At 42.5% G+C, this 22488-nt stretch overlaps 2 protein-coding genes across 10 annotated transcripts in view; both read left to right on the forward strand.

The window, feature by feature from the left end:
* The first annotated feature begins 6 nt into the window (after nt 1-6).
* On the forward strand, nt 7-6730 carry LOC109970428 (uncharacterized). The gene is made up of 5 exons (XM_020617982.1): nt 7-44; nt 124-225; nt 326-526; nt 732-1908; nt 2701-6730. The coding sequence occupies exons 2-5, from the start codon at nt 163-165 to the stop codon at nt 3006-3008; spliced, it is 1749 nt and encodes a 582-aa protein (XP_020473638.1). The 5' UTR covers nt 7-44; nt 124-162; the 3' UTR covers nt 3009-6730.
* A 1172-nt stretch (nt 6731-7902) lies between these two features.
* LOC109970426 (calcium-responsive transcription factor-like) overlaps nt 7903-22488 on the forward strand; it is a 15888-nt gene continuing 1302 nt past the window's right edge. Inside the window, exons 1-16 of one of the 9 annotated variants that reach the window (XM_020617974.1) lie at nt 7903-8017; nt 8809-8926; nt 11222-11509; nt 12006-12090; nt 12178-12265; nt 14964-15042; nt 15123-15312; nt 16180-16294; nt 17574-17717; nt 17797-17941; nt 19226-19329; nt 19418-19559; nt 19700-19766; nt 20115-20206; nt 20280-20421; nt 20874-20997. In XM_020617974.1, the coding sequence (XP_020473630.1) occupies nt 8873-8926; nt 11222-11509; nt 12006-12090; nt 12178-12265; nt 14964-15042; nt 15123-15312; nt 16180-16294; nt 17574-17717; nt 17797-17941; nt 19226-19329; nt 19418-19559; nt 19700-19766; nt 20115-20206; nt 20280-20421; nt 20874-20989 (1851 nt within the window). In that variant the 5' untranslated portion in view covers nt 7903-8017; nt 8809-8872 and the 3' untranslated portion in view covers nt 20990-20997. Of the gene's footprint in view, nt 8018-8808; nt 8927-11221; nt 11510-12005; nt 12091-12177; nt 12266-14963; nt 15043-15122; nt 15313-16179; nt 16295-17573; nt 17718-17796; nt 17942-19225; nt 19330-19417; nt 19560-19699; nt 19767-19846; nt 20207-20279; nt 20422-20820; nt 21605-22488 lie in introns of those variants that run through there. The other 8 variants (XM_020617976.1, XM_020617973.1, XM_020617975.1 and 5 more) reach the window with 8 other exon arrangements.

Genomic DNA, 22488 nt, shown 5'->3' on the forward strand with positions numbered 1-22488 from the left:
TGACAGAAGAAGACCTGGAGGCTACCAAGCTCCACCCCAAAGAGGTTTTTACTTTTACTATGTTATTTTTGTGCCAACTTCAGACCGCACCATATCAACGCCTGTTAACATCCGTCCCTGCAGGTTGATAGGAACCTGAGTGAGAGTTCTGATGAAAACTTGATGGTGCGTTCACAGAAACAATTCAGTTCAGAGCCACAAACTACCAGCCTGCTCTGCCATCAGGTACTACAAGCTACTGAGGTACCTCACTGAATTAGCTGTGCGGCTTCTATTGAATGTACAGTACAGTTTGATTTGGGGTCTGTTCCTGTTGCTTCTCCAGGCAAACAGCTTGGTCTCGACCCCACTGGGTGAACTGGGGAGTGCTGGTGGGGTGGATACCCCTGCTTTTTTCGACCCTCTCATAAAACAGCAGAACCTGCCCCAGAGGCCCACCAGCCTCCAACTCTTCCCCAAAACCAAGGAGACCACCACTGTTTCTTGTCGACTTAAGCCGGGAAAGCTCCAGTTGAACCACAAACAGGTACAGTAGGATCTGATCTGATGGGGTTAGACTGGTCCTCCACCCAACAACCACTGTTTCACCATTATCCTCAGAGACACTTGGTAGATCCTGGTACAATATGTGTTTATATAAAATGCCTTTCAGTCACATTGCTGCATATACACATAACTGTTACAAGTTGATATTTTATTGCATCACTAAGTCAGGCTGTATTGTATTTCAGGTGGAAACAGGTGTCGCCAAGATGAACACAGTGACAGTTGCCACGGCTGCAGAGCCCCAAATGGTAACCACGGTAACCAATAACACCAAGACAAGAGGCAGTGTTGCAGCTGGGAGCAGAGTCCATGTGACAACAGTTGTTTCCAGCGGCTACAGTGCGGGAGTCCCCACCCTGGTGACGAATGCTATGATAGGCGGAGGTCGAACCAATCCGGCAGGACCACAACTAGATGAGGAGGACAAGATAGAGGGGGGGATGATTGGAGGAGAAGATGGCTGCTTGAATCTGCTCAATATCAGTCCTGATGAACATGAACCCCTGCTCAGGAGAGAACATCCACCTGCCGAGAGTGAACCTCTTTCTCATCTGCATCATCAGTCACGAGCTGGAAGCATCCTGTCAGGACGGGGTTCAAACTCCAACAACAACAACAATAGGATAGCATTGGGATCAGAGATTAAGATCCAGGGTTTAGAGGTTAAGGCTGAATGGATGATCAGTTCAGAGGCCAGTCATGGTAGAGGCATTAGCAGTCCTAAGCCTGAGCTACACCTGGCAAGTCAGCAAATCAGTGGATCCCCTGCTACTGCTCCACTTTTAAAGAATGAAAATTTACTTCTTCCTGGTCCAGTAGGACAATATACAGATTCAGGCACATGTTTCCAGAAAGTCCTTGTTGAAAAACCAGTACTGACCACTGGACATATTCAAATTCCAAAGGATCATCTGGTCCACTCTACAGCTACTGCTGAGGTCCTTGACTCCAGAGATTTAGGTTCTGGTTCAACAAACACACCAGAAGTGCCAGAAACCCCAACTTTACAAGCATGGGACTCGGGTCCTGAAACCTCAGCCTCATCTTCAAAAGCCGTAGTTTTGGACACTCTAATCCATGCCCAGAAACCTTCATCTACAGAAGCTCTAGGAGCTCCAGCCCCAGATCCAGAAACTCCAGTTGGGAATGTAGAAGCTTCAACTCTAGCAGGTCCAGCCTCAGAAAATCCAGCTCCAGAAACTCCAGTTTTGGAATCTCAAGATTCAGAAACCACAACACTTGCACATGTTTCAGCAGATCCTCCAATTCCAGATCTGTTGAAGCCCCAAATGGGACGGCCCAAAGTCAGGAGGCCTGAGCGTCCTTGTTCTCTGGACCTGTCCTCATCCTACATCTCCTCAGGTGAGCCAAGATTAATTGTTTAAGAACTGATGGTCATTTGACATGACATTAATTCCTCCATTGGAGCATCCAAAATCACAGAAGTGAAAAATACTGGGTTCAAATTTTCACATTTTTCACTCCGAGCCAAAGATTTCCGCCTATGTCAAAGATGCCCTTCCTGGAAATGAAATGCTATTTTCTCTTTCTTCAGTATTTTATAAGCACCCACCTAGGATTGAATCAGATTTGCCCTGAGGACCGATTTGAGGTTGTCAAGACAATGCTGAACTGGGAACAGACAGGAAAGCTGGAGGATGTGACTGTATTAGCTGTGGCGTGACACTAAATTCAGAGGCTAAACTGCTCCACAAACGAGGTGGGGTGGCTGTAGTGGGCAAGACAATGAAGCCCAAATTGCTCCCAATGGTCGGGCCAGCACCTTGTGAATGGGGGAATGTGTGGCACTTTGTAAAGTGCTTTGGCTAAAAGTGCTATACCAGTGCAGTCGTGGATAAATCAGTGGAGTTTGCGAGGCAGACAGTGAATCTGGCAGGCTGTGGTTAGGCATTCCCTGCTAGCTGCCGTGTTGGCTGCAGCAACAGTAGCGTACTAACTAGCCCCACATGTAATCACTACATCACCAACCTTCAGTATGAATGTAAGCAAAGTTAAACAAGCTCACATTCAGTTCTGCAGAAACATACAAGCTCCTGTAGCAGTACGGCTGTGTCTTGTAAATTATGTGCCTTCCTTTTTTAAAGGGAATACATCCATTAGTTTTCTAACTGTGCTGTCTCCTGTCCTCCTCAGATGAAGTTTTTCTGACTGATAACGGCAGCCTCAGTGCTTCAGGCGAGAAAATAAAACATCGTGTCAAGACACCCTACACCCTGAAAAAATGGCGTCCGGCCTCTTGGGTTGTTTCCACAGATACAGCTCTTGACTCTGACTTTGACTTCCACAGCAGTTGCAGTAGCAGCAGCCAGTCCCACTCTTCTTCTGGTTTTAACAGGGCAGAGGGCACTGACATCCCTAAGATCAACCAGTCAAAATCCAGCATGGCTGTGTTTTTGGTCAGCAGAGAAAGCTCCAAGCCTGATGGGATGACCTGCTTCTAAAGGTGCTAAATTAAAGCTTTCTTTTCTTAAAAGTGAGCAGGCTGTTCTTTTTACTTCTTGGTTTTTCTTCTCTTTTGTTGTGGAAAGTGGAGATCACAATCTGCTGTATTGTTCGGCCTCCCCAGCACTTAGCTCTTGAAGTTTTTTGGCAGAAATATATGGGACATTAAGTCAAACAGACTTTGAAATTTCAAAACAAGTCAAGATTTCTTGTGGTATCTGCATTTCCTTGATTTGGCTGGACACTTTCGAAAAGATCTGACCTTCATCCTAGAAATAAAGTCTATTTCTGGTCCACCCTTGGGTTCCTGGGGGGGTCCCTTCTAGATGATCGTCTCCTGCGACTAGCCTTGTGTTTAGTGGTTATGGCCTGTTTCTAGTGCCCAGGAGTTCAAACACATCAGTTGGTGATTAGGTAAAGAAGGTGTGGTTGTGGTCTCTGTTCTGGACTCACCTGTGGCTAGTGGATGTGGCCAGTGACTACTTGCTTTGGTGTTGATCATATCTGAGAACTGAAACTGCCCAAGGCCTTCAGCATCCATAATCTTCGCCTGTCGCTGGTGAGAGGGTCCCTTAACAGGTGTACCACCCCAGTCAAACTCCCCACCTGCCACTGTCCCCTGGTCTTGTGACTAGTGACCAGTGACTACTTGTTTCGGTGAGGACTTCAACATGTTTTTCTGCTGATAGTGAGGTTTTCATAGATATTTGGACTGTTGCGACTCGACTTGTGGCTTGTTGAGTCCAATCAGCGGTGAGATTTTTGTTAAAGCACTTTAAACAGAGTTAGTGTTATTTAGGAAATCTGCAAACCATATAAAGGTCACCCTTTGCAATTACATTAGTAACGGTGACTTTTAGGACACTTGTTTCTCGTCTTTGTACAATGTTTTGTGACTTAAAGAGGACTTTTTGCTTTAAACCTTAAATCTAGCTATGCATTCAGCTCACAATGCTTCCTGCTGCTGAGTGATTTGGGCTCAATTTGTCAAAAGCAACAACATGACTGTTCTCAATATTTATTCTTTTATTTTGCACTTTCTTTTTGAGCTGCCTTGTGAGGTCCGCTGTCATCAGCATGTTAGGCTGGAGGTACAGAGGAAGTCGACAAGGAAATGAAAGGAAGAAGAAGAAATGAAACAAGAGACAAACCATGGTCCTGTGCAGCCTGTGGAACCTCGGCCATGTACAATCTCCTCAGGTACCTCAACAGTACTAATGTAGACCAGATCTCGTTGGTCTAAAGATGAGCAGGAGATGAAGGGAATAAATGAGAGGCAAATTGATTTGAACCATCAGAAGAAAGAAGGTGAAGGGCAGATCTGATCCAACACACAAAATACACCTTCAGAGACTTCAGAGCTGTTTTAGGGCTGTGTTCGTCATCATTCCACCTAGACTCAGTCAGGTTTTGACAGTAGATTTTAGGACAGAGCTCAATCCTACAGCAAGTTATCAATTTACATTGTAGACTGGTACAATCTAAAGGTCTTTGTTCTCTTCAGACATGCTGGTCTGATTTTCTGACAGTGTCTGAAAGTAACTGAAAATTTTAATTAAACAAGGGCAACTTTAAGAACTTGCTGCAAACTGATATACAGTAGTTTGTTAAACTCAGCATATACCCACAATGCACAGTACTTTATTTTAGTATAACCACAGTATAACTAGGTCCAACCTGCTTTCCATCCACCAGGTGTTGAAGACTTTAAATTAAATCCACATAAATGATGTTTAGTGTTTGAATTAGACCCTTACAATTTATATTTTCATGTTGTTATTTACAAGGTATATGCACTTAGTAAAAGTAGTAGTAATAGTAGTTGTAGAACAATCCTTAAAATGTCAGATTGTTGAATGGAGTTTGGTGTGACATTTTTTAAACAAATGAAACATAAAAAATAGGTGGGTTAACAAACCCGGGCTGGATTAACAAATGGTAAAATATCACCACATTGTCATCATTTTTGTATTTGTTTTTTATTTGTTTGTTGTTTTTTTAAACAAAGCAACTTTTGATCAATAATTATATTCCTCTGAACATCTGAAAAGTTTTTTGAGTGACTGATTTTATAAATAGAAAATTGTGATGTTTTTCATATGTATATGTCTCTGCGTGACACACCTGTAGCCTTACACACCATGTTCTGTCTGTTTCCTGTTTCCTGTCCTAAATTTCAGATATATTTTCACATTAATAACATCATACTGTCATGTCAGCATGGTCACCTACTATGTAAACATTATCACACTGTTATTTTAGATGCCAGCTGTTTGGTTATTTTTGTATTTTTTATTTTGTACTGTTTTTAGATAATGCAAATGTATAAATGAATGCATGAAGGCAAATCCAGAACTGACTGTAGTCTAGAACCAGGATGAAGACAGCTCTCAAACCAGATGTACTGGTTCAGGTGGCTAAGCCTACAACCAAAATGTTTAAAACTCAAGCCTGGTACTGGGACCCTGCCTCCTGAACCAGGGACTACATGTGAGCTTTGAGTGACAGAGGACTGGGTGAGCAGTTATTTCCCACGGCTCTGGAAGCTTCTTATCACCACGTGGGCTTCACAGGCTCTAGCAAGAGTTTGACTTCAGGTGTGTTCACACTTGAGTACAAAACTGATTTTCGCCTCGTATCATTCACCACATGACGGATGTTCAGCTCACGCCTTGATACAAAACCTCAGCAGAAGCTCTGTTTTTGTTATTTTCTTCTCAACTGTGCATTTTTAGCTCGGAAATATGAACAAATTATTAGCTTAAGATAAGACTTTTTAATTTTTATATCTTACTGTCCCTGTCTCATCTGCTGACCCCGAAATCTTTTGTTAGCTGAAACATTTTCAACTTTAAATCTGTTTTTTTTTCTGACTTTATATTCCACCAGTCAGCCTTCAACATTTGCATTGTGTTGAGTCTAACCACAACGTTAGCCTAATGCTAACTGGTTCGGGGCTAAGTTTTATCTAGAAGTTTCTGCTAATCCTAAAGTGTGTCACTGCTGGGTTAACCCTTTAACATCATTTACTGTGGTTTATATAGTCATCATAGTGCTCAGTAGAAACATCTACCTGTTGTCTGTACTACTACTACATTTACGATTAACAGATTTAACCACTTTAAGCTTCTTGCATGAAATATCCCAACACTGAAATGTTATCTGTACTATTTCTGATGCCTCCACACCTGTCAGAAGCTCATACATCTGTTTTTAAACATCTGAGTTGCTGTGTGCGACATTTAAACAAACAGATGCCGGATGGGGGAGGCTTTGCTGCAGCTAGCGCTCTATACTGTCGATAAGAAAAACCATATTTAACTGGAGTTTAGCTGCTGTATGTTCTCCTGTTCTCACCATTTTGGGATGTTTCTTGTTGAATTTGTTATGTATTCTTTCCTTATTCATGTGTATTTATGTATAATAGGTTCCAGTGGTGTAAATACTCTGTACACGTTATTCCACATTGTACACTTTCATGTGCAACCAACTACCACCACTGTGCACTGTTACTGCTGTATTCAAAAGCTCACAGGTCATTCTCTTTCCTGCTGTTAACATTTCTGTATATATACACAGTATACTCACACAAAGCATGTTGTACACTCCTACAGATGATCTGGGGCATCAAGAGTTTTATTCCGACATCTTGTATATCCATGTAGAGGAACCTTCATAAAATATCACAAGCTTAATTACATCATTAAATAAAATGCAGAGGTCCAGTGTCCATGTGTTTTATTTAACACAATAAATGTTTTTACATCATCTCCTGTGTTTAATAATAGTAATACTAATAGTAACAATAGTAGTAATATGCTGAAAAAAGTAGACGAAATCATCTGGACATAGTTTTAGGTAGAAGACATTTTACCTTTCACCCAAGAGGCTTTATCACTTCTTTATCAGACCTGATACTACAACCTAGATGACTGAGAATTTGCATGGACAAATAGCAGTAATAGTCAATAAAAATAAAGTACTATCACTGGTATTTACTGTAAATACTGTCTGTAGAAAGAGTAGCTCTAGATTTTCATACACCCAAACATATAAAGAATGGATTATTCCCATTTATGAAGTATTACACAGTTTGTCAGTAGGTAGGAACATGTTAAATTGACAAATTTTTTAAATTGAGTCTAGTGTGGCATAACATCCCCAAATAATAATTATTTTTAAGAGATATGCCAAAGTGAAGAATAAACTTGCTGTAATTATAATGTGTTATAATCTGTGTCTGTACAATTGAGGATAAGCAGGAAAATAACAAATTACTTAAGCTTTGTGCACATTATTGCGCATGAGGTTACAGTGCAAAAGATGTGCTGAATTAAAGAGTGGATGCATTACTTTTAATATAAATTTACATTACATTAACCATCGGTGAATATGAAGTATTGGAAGAGCATACAGAATTGAAGTGGATCTTTTCTATTTATTGTGTTTTTTGCTATTTCATCTATTACATTTGTCCTTTAAAATGTTTAAGTTATTTAGTACAACATAGTTTGGTACATTTAATATAATTGTAGATTATACACTGGAAATACTGTGGATCCCACAATGGAGTAAAATGATTTTAAAAATGGGATTTCTTCAGTTAAGTTTGGTGAGAAAATATTTTAGTTATTTCACCTGAGTGTAGGACATCGTAAAACGTCATTTCATGTGAGGTAATGCCGAATTGAAGAGTGGATCGTTTTGGTTTGTTACAATCTAACCATTATCATCTACGAGTCATCTACATTATATGAGACTCGGAAAAATGTTAAAACTGCCAGATTTGTAAACGAAGTTCGACCTGTAGCAATCACTTACACGATAGTGTTGTTGTGATTTTAGAAGCCAACAGCGCCACATAGCGGTATAGGGTAGGCACTATAACTAGTTCCAAACGATGGCGTCATCACAGGGTCAAAACAGTACACTATCAAGTCCTACAGAAAAAAAGCGAAGCGCGATTTATATGAGGCGGAAGTGGAGGGAGGCGACGTCTGAAGACGAGGTTGAGTAGACTCGTTTTCATTTTCCTCGCTGATATAAACGTTTTAGAGCGGGACGCTGGGGCTCGTCTGCAGCAGAAGCAGCGAGGGGCCAGCAGCAGCTAGTACCAAGCTAACGGACAGCGTTTGCCCAGTGACGAGCGAACAGTTAGCTCACTGCTAGCTTCAAGCTAACATGTTAGCCCAACATGTCCGAATAATCAGAATCAACGTGCAAAACAGTAAACCAGCATAAGGCTGTGTAATATAACAAAATAAGCAGTATTAACCGCAGCATTGACAGCAACAAACAGTGCAAACAATGCAATATAAGCAGTATAAACAGACAGTAAACAATGCAGACAACAAAGGAATGTTCCTTGAAATGAGATAAATAGGGATAAAAATAGAGTACTTAAAACTAGAGACCTGTACGAGGTCAAACAGATCAAATCAAGCATGAGCTTCAGCTCATGTTATCTGGTCTAAACTGTTATTGACGGTATATTATCAGGAAATAACAAATGACCATCTCTTAGCGTGCCTCCTAAGGAGCTTAGTGCTTCTCTTAATGTGTCAGTGTACTTTTACAGCTAACAGTTAAGTTTCCTTTTCCCCTTAAGTATTTGCCTAGTTAAGATTTTTGCGATGTTACACGTTATTTCAGACAGTGTAAAGTGCTGACACCCAGCAGTTTAAACCCCAAATCTCATCCTGCTGCATTATCACCTTCAGATAAATGGCACTCATCTTCGCATGTAATCACAACAAGCAATGTGACTGATACAGAAACCGTTTTTCTTCTTGAATGAAGGAGTCTGTCATGGGATGACACACCTGTTGCTGTGGAGACGGCTGTGGAGCCTGGGTTTGTTACCATGGAGACGTTTGCCGACGGAAACCATGATGTCAGGCGGCCTGAACCTAATCAGGTGAGACATACACCCTGTGTAGACTTAGTTTTAAGATGCGTGGCAGTGGACAACAGAGACATGTCACTGTTCTCACCTGTCACCGTACATGTGTCCAGCTGACCACTTGTGTTCTGATTTCACTACTGCTGCAACAGTTCTGCTTAAATATCGAAAGGCCAAGGGCACAGTTATTACTTTAGTGTGTTACCCGACAAGCACAGTAGTCTTCCTAAGCAAAGAAGGAGGAGAAGAAAGCATCTGATTTGTACGTGGATGTCTTATGAAAGCTCACAATACATTGATGGATTTGTATCAGATGCTTCTCTCCATTTCTCTGTCTTGGGAGCGTTGGCACGCTCTCACCCAAACAACCAGCAAACCTTGCAGTGATGACCTATTTTCCTTAAATGGCCTCATTTGCGTTTACACTACAGAAGATACGTGGTCAAATGCTCCCAATGGTTTCTGTGATCAGATCACAATCCGTCTCGGTGGTCATTTACACTTGTATTTAGTGTTTAGACTGATCATTTGTGCTCTAGATAATTTCAGGGTTCTAGTATAAAATTTATGACTTAATAATGTGACTTTAATTTTGCCTAGTTTTTGTTTGTTGTTGTTTCTGCAATATCATCTCTGTTGTATTTGTTTTGCTGTGATTGGGGAGGCTGTAGTGTTTTGTGGATTGGTTGGACTGCTGGGGCCCTGCTGGGAGAGCTGTGACTCTACCCCGAGTGTGCATTGTCTTGCATGTTAATCAGATGCTGTGTCAGTTGGGTGCACCTGGTGTTCTTCTGTTGATCTGACCCTTGAGTGCTGAAAAAATGTAGAAGAAATCATCTGGACGTAGTTTTTAGGTAGAAAACATTTCACCTCTCATCCAAGAAGGTTCATGAATTCTGTCCAACTGATGGTGAGCAGGAGGTGGTGTTTCAGTCCTTCAAAGGCCAACAATGTCCTCTAAAGACTGAGTCATTGGGGTTTGGTATCGTGGTGAGGTGTGTTTCCCACCACAATAGCCAGAATGGTGGCCACATGCTTGGCTATGTTGTAAGTCACAGAGTTAATGCTGCTAACAGTGGGTCTGAGTGGGGCTCCTTCCTTGTGTATTTTGGGTAGGCCATACATGCAGGGAATGGCATCCCTTATGTGGCCGGTTTATCAGAGAAGCTAAAAAGGATCTTTCGTAATCACAATATCCCAGTCAACTTTAAGCCAGAGAACACCCTGCGGCAGAGACTGGTCCATCAGAAGGACAAAACATCCAGACACAAACAGAGTGATGTGGTGTATGCAATTAAGTGTAGTCAGGAGTGTAATGACTGTACATCGGTGAAACAAAACAGCCGCTGCACAAGCACATGGCCCAACACAGGAGGGCCAACCCCAGTGGACCAGAGTCAGCAGTCCACCTCCACCTAGAGGACACAGGACATTCTTTTGAGGACAGTGAAGTCCAGATCCTTTCCAGAGAACACCACTGGTTTGAAAGAGCTATTTTTGTCCAAATGGAACACCCCTCTCTAAACAGTGGTGGTGGACTAAGACACAACTTGTTTACCATTTACAACTCTGTTTTGAAATCTCTACTCAAATATTTCCACCTTAATTCACACCAGGACAATAGGCGTAGGTCCACATGTGAGGGTTCAAAGACAGGTAACGACTCTCACTGATACCTGACCCTAATGACTCAGTTGTTAGAGGACATTGTTGGCCACCAAAGGACTGGAACCGCAACGAGTCAGTCATTAGGGGACATTGTTGGCAGTCGAAGGACTGAAACACCACCTACTCACCTCTTGCTCACCACCAGTCGGACAGAACTGATGAAGCCCCTTGGATGAGAGGTGAAACATCTTCTACCTAAAAACTACGTCCAGATGTTTTTTTCCATGTTTTTTCAGCATACTACGACCTGGATGATTGAGAATTTGCATGGACATCTGACTGGTCTATGGCCACATGACCATGTACCTAACCCACTAATGTGCATGTTTTTTTTGTCCTTGTATATGATTGTTTTTTTTTATTTTGTGTTATTTATAGGACTCTTTGTTGTGTACCAGAACAAGGCTTCATGCCAAATTGCGTTGGCACACTGTGGTGTGTCATGATGGCTGCAATAACATCTGTTTTAGTAATCGATTAATTTGTTTGATTGATTATTTAGATTGTAATTAAGAACATGAAGGAGTTTGTTTTCAACATTTTACTGTAAAAACCTGAATACTTGTGTGGAGATGACAATAAACCTGAACCTTGATGAAGTTTTTGTCAGTTGACTGTGAAACACAGACTTTTTCACTTCAGTCTGCAGACCCTGGATCAGAACTGCTGCTTGGCTCCGCCTCATCGCTGGCCTCATCTCAAACAGGTGCTTCACTAAGTCCTGCCCCTCCGTCTGACAGGTCCCACCCAACGTCATCAGCCAGTGCGAGCACAGAAACAAATGCTCCACCTGCCACTGGACCCACCCCCTCTAAGCTATCTGCTGACTCCTGGATGACATCACAGCTGCTGGCCACACCCCCAGTGCTGTGTCAGAGTCAGGTGATCATTGTGGAGTCAGGAGGTCAGACTGTGCCCTGTGAACACATGGTGAGACTGAAAGCACTCATTTGTTCTTCACTGGTCAGTTTATTAGGAACACCCAGCGCAAACTAGCTCAAATTTCTTTTTCATACTTTTTTGTTTTAACGATTGTCTTATGTCACGTTCACTGACACAGGTCGTTCCCCTGCCTACCAATGACTATGGACATGAAACATGATGTCATTCATAGTGACAGGCTCGGCCCTGCCCCTTCTCCTATCTCAGGTGTTCTCTCGGCTGTTTTAGTAAAAGTGTTTCCCAGGAGCTTTAAGGCAAACTGTTAGTAGGAGGTGGGAGGAGGACTCCTGTGCTCAGATACAATGCTCTGTGAAGACAGATCCTTATTTTATTTCTGTTTAATGTGGTTCCAGTGTGGTGGGTCCACTGAGCTGTCACACACCCCTGTGTCTAAGTGTTAATCTTGGTGAGGTTGGTACAGTGGAATGAAAACAGATCTAGAAACTTTAAAAGGTTGTTTTTCTGTGTGTTATCATTGTGTCAGGTGATCGTGGCGGGCCAATCAGAGGGCAGAGAGGCGTTTGTCATCCCGTCCAGTCAGGATTCTGGGTCCTCGAACAGTCCAGCAGGTAGTTGACGTGTACTGATCTGTCTGTTAATGTGGAGACCTCTGAGTTTGTTTGTTTGTTTATGTTGTGTGCTTATGTTGTGTGCAGGTCCTGTTGTTGACATCCCGGTAACCACAGTGACAGACTACAACTCCACCTCCAGCATGCTTCTTGCTGAACCAGCAGCAGCAGTCAGGTTGTTTGAAGCTGTGCTCTCATTTAAATTATTCACCACCAACAAATGCTGGAACAGAATCCAAACCACAGCACGGTGGTTGGTAGGGCTGGGCAATTAATTAAATTTCATTTTCAATAACAAGTTTGGCTTCCAATGATTATGAAGACAAAATAATTGAGAGAAAGCGATTATTGTGCTGCATGCCTTTTCGCTATGATGCTCTCGCTGTGTCTTGTTATAAATCCAGCGCACCCCAGCATTTTTTGCTTGCATAGCTGAATGAAAGATTACTTGTGCTGATGGCACCCATGGGTGGAGCCAAGGGGTGGCACCAGACATCCCCAGAATCAGAATGGCCCCCAGGCACCACTCCTGCCAGAATGAAAATGAGATGCTTGGCAGTATTAATGAATGAAAAATGCGAAACAATGCCAAATTGTTGTCTCAGCTAACATTTTCTGGTGCTTTAGAATTGATTTTCGTGAAATTACTCTTATTTTATATCATGCAGACGGCAGCCATGTCCCCGGCCGGGAGTAAATAAGGAGCGTAGCCAAAGTTGGCTAAAGACAGCTGTATGTGTGTCTGACTTTTAAACAGAAAGCAACTTGATTCTTAATCTGTGGTTTATTAATCAGTAAAATTAGGGGTTTAATTTACTTTTTACTGTTATTTCAAATGTGCAACCCCTCTCTCAGTCTGTGCCCCAGCCTGGCCACCCTGTTCAAAATTTCTTAGGGTCACCCCTGAGTAAGAGTAATCTATCAAAACCCCCTTTCAGGAAAATTCACTGTTAAAAGAAAAGCTTCTGAGGTTCAGTAAATGATGATGTTTCCAAAATCAATGAGTAACTGTGTTAAATAATCGTGATCTCAGTAAAAAAAAAGTCACTTTTGGCTTTTCCCATTTAGGGGTCACCACAGCGAATCGTCATGGTGACGACTTGCATGTTGACATTTGGCACGTGTTTTATGCCGGATGCCCTTCCTGACACAACCCTAACTCGAACTCGGGCCGCAGCGGCGAGAGCGCTGCGCCTTAACCACTAGCCTACCAGGGACAGCAATCATGATCTCAGTATTGACCAGAATGATTTTTGCCTTAGTGGTGCCGCCCTAGTGGCTGGTAGAGATCATCAAGTAGACACCCTGTCAGAAACACTGCAGACAAATGAAACTCAGCCAGATAAGTACCACTGACCTGGTCTGACAGCACACTGTATATGTGACTCTAGGAAAGATGCAGCAAATGTAAAGAACAGTTTTGACACGAGTGTCTGCTGCAGTTGTTATGCTGCGCATGTGTTGTCTAGTTAGTGGATTCTTATTTGGTTTGTTTTGATTCATTCACCATTTTTTCTAAATACCACAAACATACAATTAAGTTTTCGATAATAACCTCTAGATTCCTGAGCTTTGGAAACCCAAGCTGTGCGGTCCTCATATGAGGACGCAGGGACTCTAGAGGTTAAAAGTAAAGTGAAGATGTTTTCAGAAATAAAGCCATGGATAGTTTTGTTTGTTTCTGAACTTTGTCCAAAGTTCAGCAGTGCTGAAACAATTAGTCTGTTGTTTGATTAGTGGATTGACAGGTAATTAGAGTAATCAGCAAATATATTAAGGACAGATTTGAATGATTTTTTTTTTTTTGCAAGATTTATCTTTAAATTCATTTTTCATTTTCACTTTTTCCCTTGTAGTGTCTTCCTGAAGGAGTTCACACTCCCAGTGGACAATATGTCAATGTTTTGTGTGGTTGTCTGCTTACAGTCTCATAAATGGAGTGAAGGTTGCTGGTTTGATCCCCACGTCCACGCCCTGAAAATACCGAATCCCAAATCACCCCTCATGTGCCTTGGCGGGCAAACATCTTAGTGGCTGCCCAGTAAATGTAATGCTGCAGTGAGCGGACATTTAATTGCTGTTTGTTTATTTTACCTTCACCAAGAAGGTCACATTCTTACCAGAGTATGCTGGATTGTTCACAATTCAAAAAGTAATGGATGGATTTGGGTGATTTTGTAGAGGTAGGCTACGGCCCACAGAGTAATCCATTCGATTTAGGAATTTTTTAAAGGATCTTCCACTGTTGTGGAAGAGATGGGGCCACTTTCAGTATGTTTGCTTCTAACTCTATACACAGTACCTATAATGCCTGGACAACAACTTCACAGTAACATCCCCATAAGCTCAGCCACACACCAGAGTCTGATCTGGATCCAAGTCATATTCCGGATCTGCTGATCCAGAATGTTCACATTTGCAGGACTCATATAAAACCGGCTCCTGTGAGACAGCACATGATGCTACAGACTTACAACTAAGACCAAACAGTAGCTGAAACTCTACTGACTCAGTAGGTGTCAACAAATTGGACGTATCTCCAGAAGTTACTGAGCTGGATCCTGAAGAAAACCACCATTAATGAAATGTAAATTTTCTCAAATAACTTTAAAACTACTGCTGATGTCAGTGTGATTCCAAATACCAGTGTGAGGTTTTCACAGACAAGGAGTCATATGACAAGGTTCACACTGTCAGCGGGGTGTTGCTTTTAGGTGAAGTGACACTGTGGACACGGAGGTAGAGGTTTGTGTTCTCTGAGTGCTGTCTAGTTGTATTTGTGTGGACCCCATAAGGACTAGTGACCACTTTGTGGAAGCTACTTGGGATCTGAATACAGAGTAAAGTGTAGTAACAGTGTGCATTGTTCTCAGCAGTCTGGATGCGTCTGCTTGCATGAAGGCGCTGCCCTCCAGCACCCCCAGCTGGGCTCTGAGACTACACAGCGCTCAGGTCTGTATGCCCAGACACACACATTTTTCTTTATTATGAATGGAACAGTGTCGGCTCTGATCTCCTCCTGTTGTCAGCAGAAGTTGGGAGATTCCTATAGAGGTTTCTGCTGTTCGGAGACAGAGCTGGAGGCCATCTTGTTGCTCCATAAGCAGCAGACCGGGTGTGTTTTCGGGACCCGTCAGTCGCCGTCTGTAGATAAACCAGCAACCAGGCTCATGTGGAAGTCGCAGTACATCCCCTATGACGGCATCCCATTCATCAACACAGGTCCGTCGTGGCTTTGGTCCATAGGATTTGTTGTGAACCTGTGATGTTTGTCTCCAACAGACACCCAGTTTGACTGTGATCAGAATCATTGGAGGGATAAGGTAGTGAAAAGAGGAGCATTATACAGTGTCAGGAAAAAGTGATAGCACTGACTTTACAGTTTTATGATTAAATTGGTCTTGAAATGTGATCTGATCATCACCAAGGTCACAAATATCAACAAACACAATATTTCTAAGCTGATAAACCACAAACAGTCCTGATCTTTCATGTCCTTGAACACACCCATTAAACATAAACAGCGATGGTGGACAAAGTCATGGCGACAGTGCTTTAATAACTCGTTGCACCACCTTTGAGTTTTGGACCATTCTTCCTGACAGAGCTGCTTCAGCTCAGACATATTCTCTGAGCAGAAAACCAGGAAATTGCAACACAACAAACCTTACAACTTTTTTTTTGCCACTGTACATGTGTGATCCATGAGGTCCAGTAAAGATGAAAGTACTGCTATTGGCTCGGCCACCCCTGTAGGTTGTAGTGGTCCCTGCAGAGCCCCCTGAAGTGATGCTGATGTGTTATTGTTCCTTTGCACAGGAAGAGCTTATTTGTAGCTTTTATTTTGATGTTCAACTTGTGAAATCAAGTGAAATCTTATTTCTGCAGCCCAGTATCACAAAATTAACCTCAGGGAGCTTTATGGTCTGTTCAGACAGCCTCTGTTCTGGAATGAGAGAAGGACAAATGCCCCCAAAAATGGAAGACATCTGTATAGAAGTCAGGCCTGTTGAGGTCAGGGTGAGTCAGTCCACATCCATGTGTGGATCTGGACTTTAACAGTAGGCTTTCCTGATGGTGTGTCTGCAGGCAGCAGAGCGATTGTGATGGAGTGTCAGTTTGGACCTCGAAGAAAAGGACTGCAGCCGAGGAAGAGCTCTGAACTCAGCGCAGAGGTCACATTCAGAGCCACCTGTCCTGCCAGGTAAGCACAAAACACAATACGTGTCACCTGAACACTGCAGTTGTTTTAACTTGTGATTTTAACTCGAGCATCTCATACAGCGCAGTACAGTTTTAAAGCAGCATCAGAGTTTGGTTATGTGTTCTTTAACAGGATTCCAAATAAAGAAATACTTTATTGCAGAAAATAAATCAAAGGAAGCAGCTACTGTACACAGAGTAACACAGAGGGAACAATTAAAAAATAACAGCACAGTTTACAATCAGATCAAAACAGGGAAGGCGGTGTCTGTCAGTGTTTTACCTGTGGACATGACCAGGACATGTAAGTGTGGTCCAGCACTGCAGTTTGGCATCTTGTGACCAGTTTCCATGTGATCTCCCTCCAGGTGATGGAATTAAAATGACATAATGTCTCTGCCTTTGCAGTGATGCTGTTTGTCTCTGGGTTCATGGACAAAATCACTAGATACACACTGAAAGTTTAACATTTTCTTGTTCATTCGTTGTCGTAGCAACACGTCTCAGTTGTAGATATCAAAATATACAGATTTCATTATGTGGAGTATAAGCTCATTTCATTTTGTGTCAATTATTTGAGTTGTGAAATATTTCATGCAAATAATTAGAACGGAAACAAACGACTATTTGCATTATAAATTAATCTGTTGATTGTTTTTTCACTTAACAATTTTGTCTATAAAATGACATAAAGTAGTGAGAAATGCAAAGTATAAAGTCCCACTCACCGAGGTGACGCCCCCAGATGTTTTGTCTAAAATCCAAACAATATTTTCACACATTTAACGTGCCCTTAGTCCACGCTTCCATTTAAGCATCTTTCAGGAAAACACATAAAGAAGAACCCAGCTGAGGATCTTTGCAATAGATTCAGAATGTTTGGGGGTGTTGTATTAGGACAGGATATCAGCACTGATGTCCAGATTCAGTTTGATTTCCACATCCAGAATCAGTTCAGTTGGATTCTTAATGACTCAAGAAGCTTTGTTATCCTTCAGCAGTACGTACAGACATACAGTGGAGTGCAGTGTCGTTCCTCTAGGGCCTAGGCCCACATTGTAATATACTGCACACGTACTTTAAATATACACATAGTTAAACAAGGTATCATCTTTAAAAAAATTTTTTAAACATGATAGAATAAGTTATGAATAAGGTAGTTGAAATGAATAGTATAAAATGACACAAATATTCATTCAAATAATACCTGCAATTAATTGGAAAACGGATCTTTTCATTTATCAGCCCTGAGCTGTGAGTCGGTTCGTCGTCTTTTTCAGGATCTACATAAAGAAAGTTCGGAAGTTTCCAGAGTTTAAAGTTCCCACAGAGCCGGAGGCAGACAGGAAGACCGTGAGACTGGAACAGGAGAAGGCCTTTCAGTGTCTGAAGACCCAGAACCTGGAGACGGGGGGAGTCATCAGGTAGAACATGTGCACCTGGGCCGTCAGGTACCGCCTGAGCACATGTTACATCCTGTTTCCTGTCTGGCTGTGTTTGTAGGTTTTACCTGCAGCTGCCCACTGAGAAAGCTCACCTGTACCACACTGAGGACTTGCCCCCCATCCCCCCGCCTCCCGCCGACCTCACCCCTCCAACCACCCAACCTGAAGAGGAGGAGGAGATGATGGAGGAGTTAGTGGAGCAGGTAGGGGAGTACTGTTAGTGCCCGTTTCACATGTGTCATCAACAGACTACACTTGGAAGAGGTTCAAGGAGTCCTTCGAGTGTTTAAAGGATCCTTGATGAGATAATACAGGTTGACACAAGCTATTTGCATTTTGACAGTTTGTGATAGTGCTGCCTGTATAGGAAATCACTTCCTGGCCTCTATCTGCAGTTCATACCACAGCAACACAGTGACGTGACATCATATGCAAACCACCAGCTGCAGTGACGTCTCTATCCTGTTTCGTGGTTATCCAGACTTTTGACCATGCTTAACCTTCGTTAAGTAACCCACCATCATGTTAACATCGAGAGGCATCCTGCACTGAATGTTTGTTGCTAGGTTAATCCACAGGACCATAGACATGCTGTATATTATGTGCACTGCACGATAATGTTTTATTCAGTAGCAGGCGAGTCTTTCAATTCAGTTGAAAGACTGCTCCTCTTCATAACAAGAATCACGTCCAACATACAGTATGTATGTTCAGTTTGTACCTTTTTCACGTAATAAAGTTTAACCATGCACAACATGGCCTTTTCTCCATCTCTGTTCATCTGCTTTTGTCTTCCTCCCCTCCATCTGAGTTTCACCCCTCGTAATAGTCATGCGATTGCCAATGGCCTATAAGGTCCTTCAGAAAGCTCAAGGTTCCTTGGAAGAGTTGCTGTGAATGTTTAACCTTGGGGAGGTTCCAGGAGTCCTGGAAGAAGCCTGGGGAAGTTCAAGGAATCCTTGAGGAAGTTGTACGGGTCATTGAGGGGTATTCAGTAGTTGAAGTTACTGTATGTTGTCCTTGAGAAGATTCCAGGAGGTTAGGATGCCATAGATGAGGTATGAGGTCCTTGGGGAAATGAGTCACTGAGGGGGTTTAGGGAGTCCTGATGGAGATAACAGGAGTGCCTAAGAAAAATCAGGGGGTCCTTGAGGATTTTTTTTAGATCCTTAAGGAAGCTGTGGCGTCATGGAAGAGGTTATGGGGTCCTTAGAGGATTATTAGGGGTACTTGAAGAGGGTTCCGGGAGTCCTTGCCAGTCACGGAGCTAAACGTAAAGTTTGTCCTGAGGGTGGTGCTACAGGAAAGCTCATGGAGTCATCAAAACCTGAAGAGCAGTAAGGAGATCATGAAGATTTACTGAAGACCTGTCCTAAACAGAGTTTGATTATTGATTAAAATGATTTATTGTATCTTACTAAGATTCACAGGTTTCACAGCAGAGCTCTTTCAGGTAGCAGCGTGCTAACAGATCCCTTCCCCACCAGGATGGTGTCATCCCGTCTCGTCTCCACCCGCAGGTGGCAGAGAGGATCAAACAGCTGGTGGCTGCGGGTCATCATCAGGTCTACACCATCCGTAAACAACTCAGGTAAGAACCACACCTGTGACAAACATCTAACAGTCAGATGTGTTACAGGCCCGAGCTGAGGTTGTGTGTGTTTTTTGTGCATCATCAGGCGTTTTGTGGAGAAGGAACTGTTTAAATGTGATGGACTTCCAGACAGACACAACCTGAGGTTCTTCCCCACCATCAACGACATCAGGAACCACATACACGAGTCCCAGAAGGCCCTGGGGCTGACAGCCGACACCACAGAGGTCTGATGTTGCAGTGGTCCCTCAAGACCCCCACATACAGCCCATCAGGATCATTTTAATGAATCACAATCACACACAAAGAATAATCACCATAATAATCCTGCAGGTTGTGGATTACTGGTGTCTGTGTCTCCCTCTAGTGGTCAGAAGACAGCACCGACCCTCAGATGGAGACGGTCACTCTGACACTGACTCCTGCTGCTGAAGGTAACTCACATGCATCTGTCTTTCTGTAGTTGTGAGGACTATGACCTGAACTTTAAAACTAAGTCTCCACCTTCAAACAGACCTTTGAAGGTGTGAAGACCGAACAGCATGTCCTCACTGAAACCCTGCAGGACCAGCACAGTGTCCTCCAAGACCCCTGAATCTTCATCAAAGCCTCCATGTAATCTGTCAAGGACCCCTGAATCCTCCACAGAGAACTGCAGAACTAGACTATTGGTTTAGACTTTTCAAACCTTTGCAGAAAAATCATCAGACTGTAGTTTAAATGTTGCTGTAGTGGACTCTGCAGCCTGTAGCGTGCTCTTGTTTTAATGTCTCTGTCTGCAGTTTTAGATGGCAGTGACACTTTGCCCCCTGAAGCCTTCCAGCTTTTCAGTTCTCTGTCTTCTCTGCAGCCAAGGATCTTTGCTCAGCTGCAGGTCAGAAAATACATTTACCTATAATAGTCGGTTCAGAATCAGTGAGTTTATTGAAACGTGTTTCCTCTGGCAGGGAATCTTGCTGCCGCCACCTCCTCTGTTCCCGTCCTCCATCCTCCAGATTCCTGAAGTGGAGGCATCGGGGTCGCTGGGCTCTGAGGAGGAGCTCGGTGAGGGGCAGCAGGTGGTTCTGCATAACATTGACCACAGAGCAGGTAATCGCATGTGTAAGCTGCGTTCAGGGGCCTCCTCCGGTTCTGTACCAGAAACAAATTCCTTGTGTGTAACATACTTGGACAAATAAAGGTTTTTATCCTTATTATTATCCTTATCCAAAGGACACGGTCTGCAAAGGCCTTTGTAGCCATTGTAGGTTAACCACTCTCAAAGGTCCAGTGACACACCACTAAAGACAGATGATCATTGCGAAACAGGAAGAAGTCACTCTAATCAAGTCTGGGAATTGTTGGACTAAACTGCAGTAACAAGATAGCATAGCTAGCTAATGACACACTCACTCTTGGCCCTGGTACTGACACCAGCTTGCATTACCATGACATTCTAACAATAGCAGCTGACAGTGCTTAAACTTCTGTTTTTGTGTTTCACTTTAGACTATGGTAGTTTTGAGTATGCCACATGAAGAAATGAACTGTTTTATTCTCAGCTCTGGTTGGTGCAAGTGTGCTTCAGGTGGAGGCGAAAGAAGAAGAGGAGGAGGAGGTGAAGAAGAAGAAGAAGAAGCTGGAGGACTCGACTTTTACATTGAATCAACAGCACTAATTCCATCAGTATGTCATACTCACTGCTCTGCTCACATGAGCTTTTTTTTACCATTATGTGTCATTGCCTCTACTTTGCTGTTTTTGCAGTCATGGTTAACACTTCCTGCTCATTTCACCTTAAAAGCCTGCCAGAGAAGTAATGGCTTTGGTCCCTTTAACAATCAAAAAACAACAAATAATTTAGGAATTACTACTGAAAAAAAAGTATTTATGTCAGAAACACCAAGTAAATTGTTAGTAAAAGCAAGTTCTCTCTACAGACAAGTTAAATACCCCCCCCTCGCTACCACTGCCAGGTTTTATCATCTGAAGAGCTCCCAAAAGAAAAGTTTTAATGTAAAGTTTATGATACAGTCTGAAGTGTGCAGGAAAAGACTCAGGGCTGGTTGTAAATTTTGTTCATGTAAAAAAAAGTGTTTCGTATGGTCTTAATATTTGCATTTTTATGATGGAATATGTTCTCAGTAGATTATTTCAGCTGCTAATGTTGTGTGTTTTTTAACAAGGCCTTCAGTTATAATGACCAAAATTGAACAAAATAAAAGAAATGATATCTTGATTCAGTAATTCTCGAGTTTGCCCAGTTTTTTGTTGTAACAGAAACATTTTAGCACAATCTGAGACACTTTTCATATGACATATTTTGTCACTATTTACTCCAAATTATTATCCTTTTCTTGTAGCAACATATCCCAGTTCAACAGTGTACACAAACTGCTGTGCACCCAAGTCAAACTCCATAAATTGTCTTCAGATGTTTTGTCGGTCAGATTAACCTCGACGTTTTCAGTGTATTATCAAAGACGGCCTTTTTATATTTCGTGTCCAGGTTGCAGCCACAATGTTCAGTCCACATGTCACCTTGTCCTGTTGGACAGCACAGTCCATTATCTTGCTAAATGCACAGTTCATCCCATAAAAGGTAACAAAATAACATACTTTAATCTCGTAGGATGAGCGCCACATACACACTACGGTGTCCTTCAGGTCACTGGAGCTGTGTGAAGTTCCTTCCTGGTTCAAACCGAACAACTACAGACCTGTCGCCCTGACGTCTATAGTTATGAAGTCCTTTGAAAGACTGGTGTTGGCCCACCTGAAGGACACCGTAGACCCCCTGCAGGACCCCCTGCAGTTTGCCTACCGGCATCGTCCACCATCCATCGTATTGTTTCTCAAACCTACAGTAGAACTCATTAAGTTCATCTGCTAGTTCATGGTCCTCCACAGCAAGGGGGGATGGTTTGCTGTAGCCAGTGATGTCTTTCAGGCTTCTCCACACAGACGAGGGGCCATTGTCCAACCACAGTCTTGATGAGTTAATGGGTTAATGGTTTGCTCAATTACCCATTTAACAGTTGTCATAGTGATACCATCACTATCACTAGATGTTTTGTTACCTCATTTATTCACTATCTCTATAATTTCCTTTTCAACTATGGGCTTCAAAAACATAGGAACTCATGTTCCTTTCGATTGTATTATTATTTATAGTGA

The sequence above is a fragment of the Monopterus albus genome, unplaced genomic scaffold (assembly GCF_001952655.1).
Source record: "Monopterus albus unplaced genomic scaffold, M_albus_1.0 scaffold198.1, whole genome shotgun sequence".
Classification (NCBI taxonomy): domain Eukaryota; kingdom Metazoa; phylum Chordata; class Actinopteri; order Synbranchiformes; family Synbranchidae; genus Monopterus; species Monopterus albus.